Raw genomic sequence first — 18,472 nt, forward strand, 5'->3', positions numbered from 1 at the left:
AAGTAACAAGGATCCGAACAATGTCTATATTTACACAATTATTTTTGGGACGAATGAGTTCAGGTGTTGTAATTTTGTTACAGCTTACATAGTTTAATGTTTTGGTTCCGCTCGGTTGTTGGAGTATGTGGCGTGATAAACCACATAGTATAGCTAGGGATAGTCCCTCATGGAATAAAGAGGAATACATATGGAGCTTAATAAGCTTTGGCATCTCCATACATAGTTCCGAGGCCTTTTAGTTAAATACCCCCACACCTTTTATCCCAAGGTAGTCAAGTGGGGTTCAGGGTTATGTGGTTGGGCCCTGAGTCGTGTCCGATGGTCCGTGAAGATCCTAAAAATTGGTATCAGATCCCATGGTTGAGGCTATTGTACGTATGAACCTAGAAGTGGTTGTGGATGTCACCCTATTTAGGGCGCAAGTGGAGTCAGACTCAAGGCGGAGCAGGCAAGGCCCAAAGTTGAACTGATGCTCAAGGTGGAGTTAGTGTCTCACCCATTAACTCAGGTGGAGCAGGATTCTAGATCGACAAGGTAATGCTCAAGGTTGAAATGTCACTTAAAGTGGAGTTAGTGTCTAACACATTAACTCTCAAGTGGAGCAGGGTTCTAGGTGGGCAAGGAAATGGTCCAGGTGGAGTTAGTGCTTGCCTTCTTATAAAATCAACGTGGAGTAAGATTCCAGGGCGCATAGTGACATTAATCATGATCGATGGGTAGGATATACAGATAGTACTCGTACGGTGTAGTCTGATTGGACTGGTGAAGTGGTTTAATCTCGCAAAGGTTAAGATTGTTGGAGTATGTGGAGCGATAAATCACATGTGTATACTAGGGATAGTCCCACGAGGTAGAAATAGGAGTACATGTGGAGCTTAATAAGCTTGTGCATCTCCTTACGTAACACCGATGCATTTTAGATTAAAACCGCACACCTCTTATCCCAAGGTGGTCAAGTAGGGACAACATCGGTGCTATGTGGTCGGGCCCATATCTTATGGTCCATGAAGATCCTTACATCCTTCATTGAAATAAGGAAGATGGACGAAGGTAATACCATTTCAAAGGATCGATAAGTTTGTAAACTAAAAAAACATATCAAATAATGTTTTTTGGGGGGACAAAATATGTAAAAATTAATTCCGATATAATTTCATGGGTTGCTTGAGACATCATTCACTGAAATAAGGAAGATGCAGAAAGGTAATACCATTTCAAAGGATCGATAAGATATCTTTGTAAACTAAAAAAACATACCAAGTAATATTTTTTTTGGGGGAAAAATATGTAAGAATTAATTCCGATATAATTTCATGGCTGGCTTGAGGATACAACTCGAGAAAGGAGAGGCATAGTATGGGAGAATGTCAAGGCGGAAAATGCTAGAAAGGATTTGTGGAGTGAAGAATAAAAATATCTACCAGGTTTTCCTGTACTTTTGTAATAATAAGAAGGGTAAACTTGATATTAATAAATATTATACATAATATTTATATGTCAGAAAATGCATAACTAAATAAAGATTATTCGACATGGGTTAAGTCCTAGTTAACATATATATACTAGGTATAATTACACTTATGGTCCCGGCTCAACCTCTTCGATTGAGTTGTGTTGTATGAACAATGTTTTTGATTCTTTACACGCTGGCTTCTTCGGAAGTCTCATGGTTACCAACATCAACATGAACAGTTCATCAAGGAACAGTCGAAGGAAGCAAAAACAAGATCAAAATTTATTTGATCAACACCAACAAACCCGGAGCATAGATTAAATTACCAATCAAAAAGGAAGAAAGTAAATTGATTTATCAATTATAACGAAACAAAGAAGATGGAATCGACCTCCAAAAGCAATCAAAACGACACACATGATTGATCATGATTATGATTATAGTGCAAATAATGAACAACTCAATGTCTAAAACAGCATGGCGAAGATGATCAAAGCAAAAATCAAGTCAAGCATTCTATCATCATTAACAAAATAATGGAAAAGCTTGAAATCTTAAGGAAAACAGAGCCGTAATAGTATGATCGATAGCAGAAAAGCAACAAAGGGTATTGATATCACTTACCTGTTGATAAAGGCCAAGTTGCAGCAAGATAAACTCCTAAGGATCAACAAAGAAGACGAACAGTTACAGAGATGAAGAAAAAATCTCTGTTAAACAGACAGAAGCAGAGATCGACAGTGGGAGAAGAAAAAAGGAGTTAATGTTTTATTCTTCCTTAAAACAATTTCTAATAGGCGGTTGGGAAATCCAAAAATGTAGTTGTCCCGATATTTGAGGGGAAGTTATTGCATGGAAGCACATGTGAGGACTACAACTCGTGCGTGCAAAAATGGCAGCATAGTGGAGGATTTTTCTTCTCATTCTACCCTCGGTAGAATACGAAGAAAATGGGCAAAATGTGGAATACCAATTATTCCTCATACACATGTCATAATATTAGTGGTCGTATATAGGATAATAAAATAGCCCAGGCAATATATGGATAATAAAATAGCCCTGGCAATACATGGATACCCGAGAAGCATATGATCCCTTCTCAATCTACTTTTTCTTATCTTAAGGAAGGATGCATCGGTGGAGAGATGGGACCTAGACTAGGGAGGTGGCCGTTGTGGATGGTCAGAGACAGTTGTGGCGTCTACTTAGAATTAAATGAAATAAATCTCTACCTTGGCGCGTATTCTCATAGCACGTGGATAAGAATTAGGTGGCATAGTCTGACTGGTAAAGGTACACGGCCAGCGAAGGTACAACTTGTACTAAGGATGGGTAGTTCTCGAGGGAGTGTGGACAAGATGGGGTGGAATGGTCCAACTTTAGAAAGAACGTAGTCGACGAAAGTACAATCTGTACGGAAGATACATCAAATCTCGATGGGTCCAAAGACATCAAAGATGTCTCTGAAGGGGAATGGGCTATAAATACTGAGCTTCACTTCCATAGAAGGGATAACGATAACTGAGATAGATCTAGGCTTAAGGTTATACCTCTTAAATGTATAGAACTTAATTATTTACTCTTGCTTGAGTTCTCTTTATTACTTTGGGAAGCATATAAGATCTAGTAACCACCACAATCTAATACAAATTCATCACTCATTACTCCATGGACGTAGACTGGTCGGTTGTCAGCCGACGCAAAAATAATTTAAGTTCTTTCACTTCACAATTATGAATAATAGTATAGTTATAAGAACATATTCGCTCTACAAGGAGATATGGGTTGTTATTCGTAATTGAAAACTTAATAAGTAACCTGGGGGAAATTTTTGATTTAGGTCTAAAATAATTAAACTAATAATAACAGCAAAGAACGAATAAAGAGAATCAATAAGTTGAGAATACTGGTTAAGGGTTCATCATCAATCATAATACATGCACTTCGACTAAAAACTGGTGTTGTCACTCAATCATTCATTATCAAGAGTCCTAAAGTACCCCATCGAGAGCATACTCAAGTAAATTCCTTATATCATCACATACCATAACGATGAATATGTGAATACTACTCAGTGAACAACCTAATGCACGTGCTATTAGGTTTAATCCTCCAAGAGCCTTAAGTTCTATGAATTAGACTAATCCATGCAATATAAATACTACGAGTAAACTATTTAACATAGGTCAAGCTTCTACTTGCAATCACACAAAGGTTTTGAATACAATTGGTAATCACAATATGCTACTTATGACAAGGTTCATCAACAATTACGTATCTCAAAGCCCTAGTCTAGCTATAAAAATGCATTCATGGTTATTTAGTAGCGCTCTTAAACAAACAATCATACAATCATATGCGATAATAAATCGTAGAACAAGACAATAATGATTTGATTAAGATTTCAAAACCAATATATTAATTTAGTAGCATGTTTATGATATCCGACTATATCCTTAACCAATATGGAATGTTTAGCTACTCATGGATTTCTTAAAATCCATAAAAAATATTAAGAAGAAATCAAATAATCAAACTCTAGAAATCGTGATAGCAATCGCAGCTCCAAACCCTAGCTCATTTTCTTCTCTTCTCAAAAATATGATAAAAAATCTTCCTGAAAAGATCTCCAATTCTGCCTAATAACCGTGTCCCCAAAACTGACCTCTCCAATAGGCTACGTCACTTCAGCAAAAAAACCCAGCCCATAAATTCATATTGGCATGTCATTTCCAGATAACTGACGGTGTAAACTATTAATGTTTTCACGGCAAACAATCTTTTCCTCCCGAGTTTTCTTACGGATGGAAAAGAGAAAAAATTTGATGGGGGCGCTTTTTGAAGGGGCAATGGGACCAATTATATGTGTCCAAAAATACATTTCTTTTGCATTTTTGGAAACATAATTCATGGAAATCAAAGATATGTGTCAACATATCATTGGTCCCCATGCCCCTTCATAAAACTCCCCATCAAAAAATTTCTCCATGGAAAACCCCTCCGTATCTTTCCCTGGAATGGCTTACGGTGGTAAAAACCTTACCGTAGCCTCTTCTGATATTTCCTCCGTTTGGGAAACTCCTACGTAACTTGAACTGAGTTTAGGTACGGGTAGAAAACCATACCGTACTCTCAACTGAGATATAGCCTGAGCTTCAAACTCTTTTCTTTTAACCACGGCTTAACTGCAGCACCTCATTCTTCCCTGTGTAAACCAGCATATTCAAACTCGAGAAAACCTCTTAACGTCAGTTCCATTCTTTTTAACTCATTATATCTCGAACATCAAAATCCTATAATGATCACAGCAGCGGCTCGGCCACAGCATCATCACGTCACTACTGCCATTGTTCACTGCCAACATTCTTCCTAACTGGTTCTAGTGACAGCAGCACCCTTAGATTCATAACAGCCAACAGCCCGAGTTGCAGTCTCCTTCGTCTTCATAATTCTGTTCAAAACTCCACAACAGTCCATTGCAGACTCGACTTTCATCCTCTCTGCCAGGCTCGGGTTCTTATCAATCGCCATTCACAGACTATCATCTCAAACCTGTTTTATCTCTCGAGCTTGAGTTCTTCTCTGTCAACCACGGCAACAGCAGCACAATCGAATAACTCTCGTTTCTCCCATCCTCACGTCACTGCCATTACAAACCCAAGCAGCACCAACAATACCCTGGATTCATCATCCAACAGCTTCCATACTCCGAGCATTAACTTCATGTCATCTTCATCCCTGCCATCAATCACCATCGCCGATGATGGTAGCAGCGTATTTTCTTCCTTTTCCCTCGATTTTGTCATGACTGCAGTTTCCATTCTTGTCTACCATCAGTTATCAAACTCCGATCACAGTTAGCAGCTTCATATCTCTGTATATCACTGCCATTGACAACCACAGTTCAGCTCCCATCACCAGCTCTTCTTCAGTGCCATTCCGAGAATCATCAACAGTCTCTTCTCAGTATTCTTTCCAGCCATCAACCACAGTGGCTTGTCACCATCAGAACGTCAGCCACAGCAAACTCCAACGGCAGCAAGGATCGTCAGCTCGTAACTTCGTCCATTCGAACCCCAGCAACAAACTCAGAACTTCTCGGGTTTTCTCCATCATCACAACACCACAGCAACACACTGTCGGTTCCGAGGAACTGGCAATGAAAATGAATAGCTAGTGATGCTAATAAAGCACGACTGCCCCGAGTAATTTAGGTGTGTGCCTATATAAATTCTGTGCTTTGCACACACTTCACCAATTTCGACTCGCTTCAAGTGCTCGTAACTTCCTCATGCGACGTCGGAATCGCTCCATTCTTTCGTTGTTCTTTTCGTCTTTTCGTTCTCTTCAAGATGGTGTGAAGAAATCCCGGATTTAGAAAAGTTCAACTTCCTTTTGGTCAAGATAGCCTTAAACACGTAAGAAACTCAGAACAAACAAAATCAAAGCATGATGATATAAAAACTACCAAGAAAGCAAAGTATTTGAGTACCTAACTAGTGCAAATATTGCACCTATCATAGACGAAAGTCAAATCGCATAATCTCATGTGTCTCATAATAACTTAGTAGCATTTACATTATTACTGTGTTCGTTGTTACAGTTATATTTATCTCGAGCACCATTTATAACTTAGCATTATCAGTGCAACTGAAGCATCTTTACTACTTAGTACTAGGTGTGCTAACATTCAATGAATTGAATATCTACATGTTTACTGATACGGTTTGAATCAAAGATTGATTAAGAGAAAGATTATTGAATTACAGGACAGACTCGACTTTATATTCTTCTCTCAAGTCTCAACCCTCTTACACCTCACACGACTCTCACATGACCTGCAGAATACACACACTCACAACACTATGCTATTACCCTCCCTGGATCTCTAGTGGGCTGTAAGAAGACCATTTGAGATTGGACTCTCACAAGACCTGCACAGTACACTCACTCACAGCACTTTAAACAGACAGAAGTAACACCAGATTGAGAAGTATACAGATGATAGCAGCAGCAACATAAGTAATTGAGATATAGGTGTGGAAGTAGTCATTGATGCAGTGCATAACAATAATTGTTGGAGTAAAGCAAAACACCATGTTTCCGTGGAGTAGTGACTGAAAAATATACCTTGTAGTGTAATAAAGAGAGAGGGTTGTTGTCGCAGTTGTAGAACAAGTATTCACAGTTGTGCCAGTAGTAATTTGAGTAGGCAAGACAGAAATGCGATGCAGTTCCAGCTGAAATAAGGGCTTGACAAACTGGTGCAAAATGATAAACCTCTAAACTGTGTCCACCAAGAAGCAACATCAACAGTTGGAGTAGCAGTAAAATCAGCTGTAAGAAGTAGTCAATTCAGCACCAGATTCTCAGATTGAATTGCCATCCAAAAATTCAGTGCAAAAGGCACAACAGCAGTATGCAAGACAGAATATGGGGCCGCGGTTGAAGTGGAACTTGCTAACCATAAGAAAACAACTAAATAATAGCAGCACCAGTTCACTCAAAATCACATCACAGTACAACGGGCAACCAAAATTGTGCACATAAACTAGTAGTTGATAAACTAAACACAATCTGGAGAAGAACTACATAAGAATATCCTGAAATCTGTTGCGAGAGTTCTTGTTGCTGCAGACCATATAATATTCCATCACTTGTAACTCAGCAAAACCAAATAGAATCTTGAAGTAGAAATAGTGTTGAATGATAGTGAACCAAAAGATTTCCTGCATAGTTGAAGTAGAAAACCAACACCAATTGAAGCTTCGTTTCAAACACAAGCGTGATATAGAACACAAATCCTTGTAATAGCATGTGAATAGTCTTAATAGACTGGTAACACACCAAACTAGCTGAAACTCGTAACCAATATAACATGTGAATAATATGCAGCAAACTCGTTTATCACATGAGAAGCAATTAACAAGAAAACTTATCACAGGTACCAGCTCCACTATCTCAGCACCGTTATCACTTGCGCAATCTTCCCACTCAGCTGGATTTGGTCTTATTCAATGTACGCAATATCCGAACCAACTTATTGAAGCACTTATCAAAGCACCTTGGACTATTCATTCACACAAAACATGAAGGAAAAACAACTGAAAAGAAAAAGGATAAAGGAAGCCAGGCCTCATTCTCAATTGAATGCAGACTTATCAAAGAGAACTTCAACTTGTACTTAATATATCTCACCAATTTCAAGTCCGAAACAGCATCCTCATTTCCATCATTACATACACAAACCAACTCACTCACATATACCACTACGGTGAGGACTGTACCAAAGTAACATTGAGAGGAGGAACTAACCGAAGCAAAATTAAGCACTCAATGGTGCAGCAAACAGTCAACACACATACATACCCCAACATTCTACTGGATTTAAGAAGAATCTTTCCCCAGTACTCAATGGAACAACATTAAGCTTCTTCCTAACAACTATTGTAGCAGAAATAGGCATGCTCAGACCGAATAGATCCAGGAATCAATACTAGTAGGATTTGATAAAGGAACTAGGTCAAAATCATACCAAGTTATGATGAAAACAGAATTTGCAGATGAAATTGAATTTTGTTGAGATAGTGATGTAGAAATTGAACACATGAGATCAAATCTAAAGTAATCTAAAGATTAAGATGGATATTACCAGCAGAGATTCGAGTTTTAGCTGTTGAGGTAGAGAAATTTCAGATCCAAACAACCAACCGGAAATCCAAAATCACCAAGATCTCAAGTTCTAAAAACGAATTTTAGATCCAAAAAGCACGCTTAATCCTAATTGACGACGTTGCAGTAAGCATCGGGATCAAATCGAACTCCTCACCAATTCCTGTAAATCTTCACTTCTTAGAAAACCTTATCAAGTTGAGGAACAAATCTTCTTGAAGATGAATCAGAGACGAAGAACATTGGAAATATAAATCGATACCCCTGAGAATTGAGATTCTCAGGACTGATACCATGCTAACATTCAATGATTTGAATATCTACATGTTTACTGATACAGTTTGAATCAAAGATTGATTAAGAGAAAAGATTATTGAATTACAGGACAGACTCGACTTTATATTCTTCTCTCAACTCTCAACCCTCCTACACCTCACACGTGCATAGCACACGACTCTCACATGACCTGCACAATACGCACACTCACAACACTATGCTATTAAGGTGTACAGGGTGCGTTGCACGGGATCGGATTAATCGTCCCAAATGACGGTAAATTTGCACTCAGAACCATGACCCAAGTCACCCAACTCACCTACTGAAAGTTACTTGATGGATGCTTTAGAAAATTTAAGTCAAAGTTGCAACAAACTTGTCATGTACCACGAACAAAGTGTAACATTTACTACTAACAACAGTTCTCAAGTCTGCACTAAAAAAACAGGAGAAGCAAATAAATGCCGTTATCACTTTCAAAAGAGTCGACTGAGATCGATGCAAAACCATGTGAGAAATGAGAATTCATTAAACTCAATAACATACTACAAAATCTATGAAATAATAAATCGGAGAGAAATAACCCATAAACTGACAATCGTATTCACATTCTCCAAATAGGTAAGGTGCTCGGGCCCTATTTTTCCTATTTTTCTACTTAATTTAACTGTAGTATTCCCAATTTTCTCTTGACTGGAGCCGAGGACATCATATGGGAACTTTTCATTTGCAACTTATCGGGATTTCTCTCATTGTTGACTTCTGTAAGCTACATTTACTAAAACTTTCATTTGTCCTCTTGAATCCAGGTGGTGAGTTAAAATCTATGGGATCCCCATCTTTCCATTCTATGATGCCAGGACACTGGGAAAAAAATCGAAATCAAATCGACAATTAACATGCATAAAAAATAAACAAATAAGAAAGACTGATACGTGGTAAATATACATACTCGGAATGAATATTAAACTTGGCGTGATATATAGTGTACTCATGGATTACTATGATTTAGCCCAAGGATATTACAGACTCAACGGTTTTTCTACTTTTTCTCATTTTAATCCTAAAACTTCATTCTACGCCGTATTGTCAAGTAAGACCATCACGCTTCCCTAATGTCCGCATTCAATATAGAGAAGTTTTAGACTATACCAACTGCTTGAAGATTTCTAGATGTCGTGCAAATATATAGTAAATAGAAGTCCCTAAGCCCCAAGCATTGAAAATACAGTTTGTATGAATCACTCTGAAAAGATAGAACTAAAACGTTTAAATCAGCCACATGAAAGAACAATGAAATATGTGCATGTTCATATACACAATAAAAAAAATCTCATTAGTAACCGTTCACAGCCTAGCTTTTGTTGTGTGAATCATTTCAAAAGAATTAACAAAGTAAATTACCTCTAATTTAAGTTGCCAGATGCGAGCAACTACTGAACGTGGTCGCTGATCCAAACGTGGTATGAGCAAAGTTTCACCGCACCACAATATTTCATGGCATCAAAGTTGTAGATATGTGCAACAACAGTGTTACACTTTGGCTTACAGTTAGTGAAAAAACCGAGAAGACCATGAAGAACTTATGTAGATACAACATATAAAATTTTATACCATGTTCGGTAAAAAGGTAAAATGTAACAATTCCCTGAAAGTGTTGAGGGAAACCAATCAGATATCTAACCATGAGTTCCTACAAGTAAAACAATAAACATTACATGTCCAAAGTGAAGCAGATTAACCTGTAGAACTGAGGAGTTGACAGAGCAAGTCATATTGCAAACTGTATGCCTTCCCTTACTCGTGCAATCTATGACATTAAAAACAAATATTAAAATCCACATGAAGCTGCCACAAACTTTAATCCTATTGCATACCTTCAATAATCTTATCATATCACAGGCATCGTCAAACAATGAAAATAGTTAAAAAAGATCATATACCTTTCGAAATGGATGATTGACACCAACTTCCAATTCAAGACGCTAAGAAAAAAACTTACAGGGGGTTAGTCCTCGAGTGATTTCGGGGGAGTTGAGTGTATTTTAAATCTCAGGGATTTTGAGAGAGTGTAGAGAGTTTGAGAGAGTTTTTTGTTTTTGAGTTCAGGGAGTTTGGGGAGTGTAGGGAGTTTGAGAGAGTTTATTAGAGGGAGTTTGAGAGAGTTCACTCCTAACTCATTCTCTTTTAAGAAACAATAAACCCTTATTTGCAAATAACATTGATCTTTAATCAAAAGAAAAAAATAATTGAAAATGATCATATCTCTGTATCAATAGTATGTTATTTTGTGCAACGAGATAATTTTTTTCCCTTCAATTTAACGGTCTCCATACAATTCTAACTCCCTTTGTTCACGAACATTTTCCCACATATCATCCGCTATACTCTTTCTCCATACATTAGCTTCTTGACGTTGTTGTTCTTGAGTTTGTTGTGTCAAAATTTCATCGTCATTTACAAGCGTTGATGGATGGCTATCTTCCTCTTCCTCTTCCTCGACCGGAAACTCATCTGAACGGCATTCTTTTCGTAAGAAGTTGTGTAGGCCTGCACAAGCTGTCATTATCTCCGCTTGCACCTGATACAGAAATGGAGGTTGAGACTTAAAGATCAAGAAACGAGACTTCACAACACCAAACAATCTTTCAACTACATTCCTCAAAGAAGCATGACGCATGTTAAATAATTCTTCAGCCTTTTTCGCATGATTATCCGTACCAGAAAATTCTTTCAAATGATAACGTTGGCCACGAAATGGTGTTAAACAATATCGTCGATTTGCAAACCCACCATCCTCCAAGTAATATTTACCTGAATAAAACACAAAAAGAAAACTTCGTCAAGTAGAATCCGAATATAACTTAACCAAAAAACTCAAAACTTCACATTAGATAAAAGTAAAATTACCTTGCGGTATTTTCAGTCCATTTCTTTTTGTCATTGCGTCGTTAAGTATTTTCGAATCATGAGCAGACCCTTCCCATCCACTGAGCACGTATATGAACTCCAAGTCGAAGTTGCAAACCGCTAACACATTTTGAGATGTAATTCCATATCGATTCCGATAAACGGCTGCATTTCTTTTCTCTACCATTGCTGGGATATGTCTACCGTCCATAGCTCCAATGCAATCCTTAAAGTAAGGATAAAATCGTGTACTCTCACGAATTTTAAATGGAGTTGCACTTGTTGGCTTAGCCATCATCCTCGGAGCTATAGAATTTAAAGCTCGCAACATCCTGTTGAAGTTTTTACTAACTGTCCACCGAGAGCGACCAAATGTGTCACGTATTGTGCAATATCTTGAATTTTGGCCAACAACGAGTAAAAATGTACCAAGCATTTCTTCAATAGAAACACATCTTGTATCACATAATGATGTAGTTTCTCTAATGATACAACATAGTTTTAGAAAAATATCAGGGTACATCCTATAAATTCTTCGAAAATCTTCTGGGTCTTGACGCAAAACTCTCCTTATATAGTTATATCCAAACAAAGTAACTGGGCGTCTCATTGGTCTTTCAATACGCTTACTTTGTATGTATTGCAATTGCTTGATTATATCCATCAACCATGAATGCACCGCTGAAAGTATATTAAAAAATATGGATAGTTCAAATTCATTATTGCTGCTTACCTCTTCATCATCACTGCTTTCTTCTTTTGTATCAAAGGCTTCATCTTCACTATCAGTAGATAAATCCAAATCAGACATGTTCACCTAAAAAGATGATAAAAGTACTTTTTTTATTAGAATCATCATTATTTCAAAAGCATAAAAGCATAAAAGTATATAGAAAATAAGCATATAGAATATAAAGTTCATAAATTCAATCATAATAACCATAAAGATGTCAACCCATAAAAATTAGTAGCAATCAATCCATAACAATAAGTTCTCAACTAGGAGAAAAGAAAAATTAAATACTAATAGTTATGAAGAAAAACGATCAAATGTTGTAACTCTAAAAGCCCATTAAACCTAATAGAAACTTGCAAAGATGACAGGTTTATGCTTTTAACTTTGAACCAATCCACAACTTTCTCTTTTCAGGAGTAAAACGTATGAATAAGTTCTTCTTGTGATTGTTGTCCAGCATTTCAATTACTTTTAGCTTATCTTCCAAAGAAATTTCATTCATCCCATAAACAAGATCCCATACTTGGTTATCTTTCTTATCCTTATCAATTCTGCGCATTTCTTTTTCAATTTTGCGGTCTTCTTTCTCTTTCGCAATAAGAGCATGCATTGAATCAATAGAAGAAGAAATCGATGAACTGTTGGCAATCAATTTCTCTAGATAATCAGACTGCCCAGTAGGATTAGTTGATGTAGAAGAGTCACCAATGTCACACCTTGGTCTTTTCTTTGGTGTCGTTTTTCTGACAGGAATTTTCTTTGTGTTCATATCTTGAGTTTCATCTTTATCTTGTTCATCACTTTCCTCTAAGCCATATCCCACGTATGATACGTTAAAAGCATTATCATATTGCTCTCGTTGAGTATAATCAACATCGAAGTAATCATCTTGTTGATCTTCCTTATCACAGGTTCTAGCACTTGTACCCTCATGGGTAAGATCAACTGTAACTTTTCCAGAAGCACATTTATTCCCAAAAACAATAAGCAAGTCACCATAGTCTTTACCATTATCTTCCCTTAAGTTAGTTTGGTTTGGATGGCTCTGTTAACATACAAAAAATAAATAAAGGATAAAGCATGAATTAGAACTCTGCACAAAATAGAAGAAAAAAATATCAAATTTAGTTTTCAGTAAGTAACACACACATACCTCAAAGTAATTGTTCCACATCTCGTCGGATCCAGTAATCATCTTGTTAGCATCATCCCAACCGAATCCAGAAGTACAAGATTTAAACAAATCCTGGTATTGACCAAATCTAGTCTTCATCCATCTATGTTTCCCTTTATAGTTCTCAAAAGATTTGTCACAACCACATGCTTGGTTAAGTTTTGGAAGTATCTCCTCTTCCACTATTCTCTTAGTAAAACATCCACTAGTGTCTTTCTTCTTCTCAAGTGTAGCTTCTACCAACAGTTTCAATAATTTCTCAGTCTCTCGAGTTGTCCATTGTTTGTAATTCGTAGTCACTTCCGTTTCCGGTTCCGTATTCTTATTCTTCCTAACATTCTTTTTCTTCTTGTTGTTTTCAGCAGGTTGGCTGGATTTTTCCATTCTATGGTGTGACATGTTAGCTACATTAGTACTTAGACTAATACTAGAACTTAACAAAGCAAGGATAGTAATAACACCAAACAGTCTAATGTAAACATGATAAAAAAAATGTGATACTAGATTACACAGTACTAACACGCAGAGCTACTTATCCAAATTTTTAATCAAAGAAAATCCCTTAGCAACTCCTTGCAACAAAAGCACCGTATGAATTGGCTAAAACACGCCAATACGGAATGAAGTACGCCACTGTATTGAACTTTGGCATATAGAATAGAAGAGAAGTATGTGTCTAAATAAGAGGACTTAACAAGTGATAGTGATTCTCAATGACACCCATGCAAAGTAGCAATCCAATTAATGCATGATGACATAACAAATTATGAAGATAGCTGTAAAGGAATTCTGTTTCACCGAAACACAGTTTCAGATTGTCCAATCTTTGCTGTACTAATACTTACCTGATCCTCTTGATATTTTTACGGTACACTTACAACTAAATATTCCACAACACACTCAAAAATCATAGTATTCCAACGGTTCATTAAAAAGATACATTACTCAGAACCCGACTACTTTCAATACGTGCATACAGAATTCAGTTCCGGATTTCTCACACTTTGGTGTACCTAAAGTGATCATAACTTCATGAAATTTTTACAGTAGGAAACCTTCATATATACAAACATCATACTAAAATTTCAGCTTTGTCCGATAAGCGGAGAATGAGATAAATAGGAATCAGTCCCCTATTCGGGATTTAAACTCAGCAGACCATAGTCATATATTGTGCAAGCTTTTCAGTAGCAAACGTGACCTGATCCGCGTGAAACTTTTATTTTACTTCTATGACAAGGTAAAATACGACATACTCAAATTTCATCATATTCCAACGGTTGAATTTAAAGATATCATTATAACAAAAGCACCGTATGAATTGGCTAAAACATGCCAATACGGAATGAAGTACGCCACTGTATTGAACTTTGGCATATAGAATAGAAGAGAAGTATATGTCTAAATAAGATGACTTAACAAGTGATAGTGATTTTTAATAACACCCATGAAAAGTAGCAAGCCAATTAATGCATGATGACATAACAAATTATGAAGATAGCTGTAAAGGAATTCTGTTTCACCGAAACACAGTTTCAGATTGTCCAATCTTTGCAGTACTAATACTTACCTGATCCTATTTAAATTTTTATGGTACACTTACAACTCAATATTCCACAATACACTAAAAAACCATAGCATTCCAACGGTTCATTAAAAGGAAACATTACTCAGAACCCGACTACTTTGAATACATGCATACAGAATTCAGTTCCGGATTTCTCACACTTTGGTGTACCTAAAGTGATCAGAACTTCATGAAATTTCTACAGTAGGTAACCTTCATATATACAAACATCATACTAAAATTTCAGCTTTGTCCGATAAGCGGAGAATGATATAAATAGGAATCAGTCCCCTATTCGGGATTTAAACTCAGCAGACCATAGTCATATATTGTGCAAGCTTTGCAGTAGCAAACGTGACCTGATCCGCGTGAAAATTTTACTGTACTTCTATAACAAGGGAACGTACGACATACTCAAATTTTATCATATTCCAACGGTTAAATTTAAAGATATCATTATAATCAAATCATGCAATTTCTTACCAAGATGTTTTGAACCACAAATTAGGGTTTTGACAGAGAGAGAGTACCCACAAAAAAAACTATACACACAATCAAAATAAACAATCATGGAGATCAAAGATATGAAAAACAATCAAAATAGTACACAAATCAAATTATTATAAACAATCATGGAGATCAAAGAAGAAAAAAAACATACCTGGAAAAAAACGTTTCCTCTTCTTTCTCCTATGGTTTTCTACGCACCAATCTCCTTCCCAAATCTCTACTCTTTTGAGAGATTTGTTGTGAGACCAAAATACACTAAAAAATCCTTCGAACTCCCCAAAGCAACCAACTCCCTAGTATTGTAGGGTTTTATGACTAACAGGGAGTTCAAGAGCTTTTTTTAAACTCCCCAGCGACTAACAGGTGTTTTCTAGAGAGTTTAGAAGACTCCTCTAAACTCCCCCACGACTAAAGGAGATTTGGAAAGACTCCCTCAAACTCCCTCAGGACTAACAGGAGAAAACATAAATACATTAAAATCTCTCGAACTCTCCCACGACTAACCCCCTGTTAATTAAACATGATTTTCAATGAGTTTTGCTTTAGCTTTATACAAAAAACCCAGATGATACCTGGAAAAAATCTACAATTACACTTAAGAAAATCCAAAATCCAAAAATCAAAACCTACCAAACAGACAGTCTAAGAAAGAAGATAAGCTTAAAGCGTAGCTAGGAGAAAAGAAAAGACATCATTTTTCTCCAAAAAAAAACCGAACAAAGTATATCTCGGCCGAATTTTTTTTTTTCTTATGTACCCAGTACCCATATCTCAACATCTTGATAATATGATTTCAGAAAAAAAAAACCATTAATGGCCAGAAAGAAATAAACCCTAAGAATCGAAATTCTCTCTGAAAGAGATTATACTAAGGTTTAGGACAACATACATAGTTCTACACGAATCCCACCGTTGACAAAAAAAAAAGTACAGACTGATATTATCAATATGATTCCAACTATTGTCCTGTCTTTAGAGATTACCTAATTTTATTTTTTTATTTTTATTTTTATTTTAATATGATAAAAAAGAAAACTAAATCTTGAGCAAACAAAGAAGAAATAACAACAACAACAAAACAAAAAAAAAACGATATTGGATGATAAGTTAAACAGGAAAAGAAGAACAGGAGTGAGGCGAAGAAGGAGGCGGCGAGAAGATTTAGGTCCTGTTTGGTATAGTTTTCAAAAACAGTTTTCTGTTTTTAAAAACAGAGAAAACAGAAAACAGGAGAAAACGCGTTTGGTAAGGACATTTTCAGAAAATGTTTTCTATCTGTTTTCTGTTTTTAAAAACAAAAAAATGAAAACAACAAATTATTGTTTTCTGTGTTTTCTCTTTTTTTCTTTTCTTTATTCTTTTCTTCTTTTCAGAACAAAGTAAGAGATGGGGAATGACTGCAAGTGAGTCATGGCTAATATCATTATCTCTTAGACGAATCTTTATATTTGATCCGATTTAGTTGGTTTTCCTTGTTTTCAAAAACAGTTTACCAAACAATTTTTAGAAAATGAAAACAAGGAAAAAAAGGTATGTTTTTAAAACGGTGGAAAACTATTTTTGAAAACTGTTTTTCAAAACTGTACCAAACATGCCCTTAGGTTTTCATTGTTTCGGTAAGTATGGATTAATAGATACGTAAGTATAATTTGGTAACCAAAACCGGGTGGTGTAAAAAACCAAAAAGCGGTGCCCAAAACCAAAGATTTCTATTGGTTGAAATATATTCAGATAGGTCCAGAAATTCTAGAAAAAAAACTTGATTCACCTTTTAACCACAACAGAGAAAAATCACCTGAAATCATATTATTAATTGAATTATCTAAGCCGTTTATATTAAGTAGATTATGGGAAAAATAGTAGTCACAACATTTTACTTTTGTGACTCATGTGACATGATAGGCCGTGAAAACATTAAAAGAAAGTGTCGGTCGTAATCTAGCCCACTCTCCTTTCCACCCTTCGTTTTTCTATTTGTACACCACACCCTCTGTGTCCGTTCTCGATAAATCAAACTGGTAAATAGGTGGAGTTGGGTTAACTTACCAAACTGGTTCATAGTCAGGATATAGAGGGCCGAGGTATAATCAAAGCCGTCGGAAGGCCTCTAGCCATTAACCATATGAAGGAATATTGTTGGAGTGATTTATATAGAATACTTATTTTAACCATATTATTAGGAATCTGTTATCGATTTGTTGAGTTAGGAACCTTGATGCTAAGTTAGGAATATACTTTTAACGATTTGTGAGGAATCCGTTCTTAGTTAGGAAGATGTTTAAGAACGATTTTTTGGGACCACGATTTTTTTTTGGGGACCATGGTTTTATTTTGGGTAAAGACATTAGAAGTAAATCTAGGTCATCCTTTATCAAGATATTTATATTAATACCTAAATTACCCTCCTGATTAATTTTGGGTAATGATTAGTTAGTGTAATGATTAGTGAGATGATTAAGTTAAAGATAATTAATGAGATTAAAAAATCAGATGGGTTTTTTTCTAAAAGAAGTAGAATTATTGAGAGAGTAAAGTTAGAGAAGATGAAGAAGGAAAACATGAAAACGATGGATTTTACCAACCACAACCGGAGGAAGGGTATTTGGGTACCCAGGTATGCTTCAAACTTAGATAATGTTGGTTGAATTGCTCCAAATTTTCAAAAAACTGTAAATTTTTAGAGTAGATTTGGGTTTGTTCGGTTACCTTATGTGAAGAACAGGTTACTGAACTCATCTGAAAGTGTAGTTCGGTTACTTCTTCCAAACACGCAGGTTATCGAACTCGCTCTTTAATGGAGGTTTTAGTCGTTCGGTAAACAGACATGTTACCGGACTTTGTTTATAGGATTTACAGAGTAATGTTCGGTTGGTTCGCAAACTTTAACCCAACAACATATCTAACCGAACTCCACATGTATGGAATTAGTGAAGAGTTCGGTTTGTCAAGATTTTTTGCGAACAAACCAAACATAGTAGGCAAAGTTCGGTTAAATCATAACTCAACATAGTGGGAAAAATAAAACAGTTCGGTTACATTGTTGTTGTTTTTTTGTATTATGGGTAGAGTTCGGTTACTAACTAGTTTTAGAATTTTTTGCGAACCAACCGAACACAATATATTGGTTTTAAATGAGGAGTTCGGTTAAAACTATTTTTTGCGAACCAACCG

At 36.2% G+C, this 18,472-nt stretch overlaps 1 protein-coding gene across 1 annotated transcript; it reads right to left on the reverse strand.

The window, feature by feature from the left end:
• Positions 1-5,091: 5,091 nt before the first annotated feature.
• Positions 5,092-11,609, reverse strand: LOC113291687. The gene is made up of 7 exons (XM_026541189.1): positions 11,315-11,609; positions 10,779-10,930; positions 10,206-10,214; positions 10,019-10,097; positions 6,737-6,793; positions 6,332-6,390; positions 5,092-5,283 (listed from the first exon to the last, which is right to left on the reverse strand). Exons 1-7 carry the CDS (start codon positions 11,607-11,609, stop codon positions 5,092-5,094), a joined length of 843 nt encoding a protein of 280 aa, XP_026396974.1.
• Positions 11,610-18,472: the final 6,863 nt, after the last annotated feature.

This window comes from Papaver somniferum, chromosome 6 (assembly GCF_003573695.1).
Source record: "Papaver somniferum cultivar HN1 chromosome 6, ASM357369v1, whole genome shotgun sequence".
Lineage (NCBI taxonomy): Eukaryota > Viridiplantae > Streptophyta > Magnoliopsida > Ranunculales > Papaveraceae > Papaver > Papaver somniferum.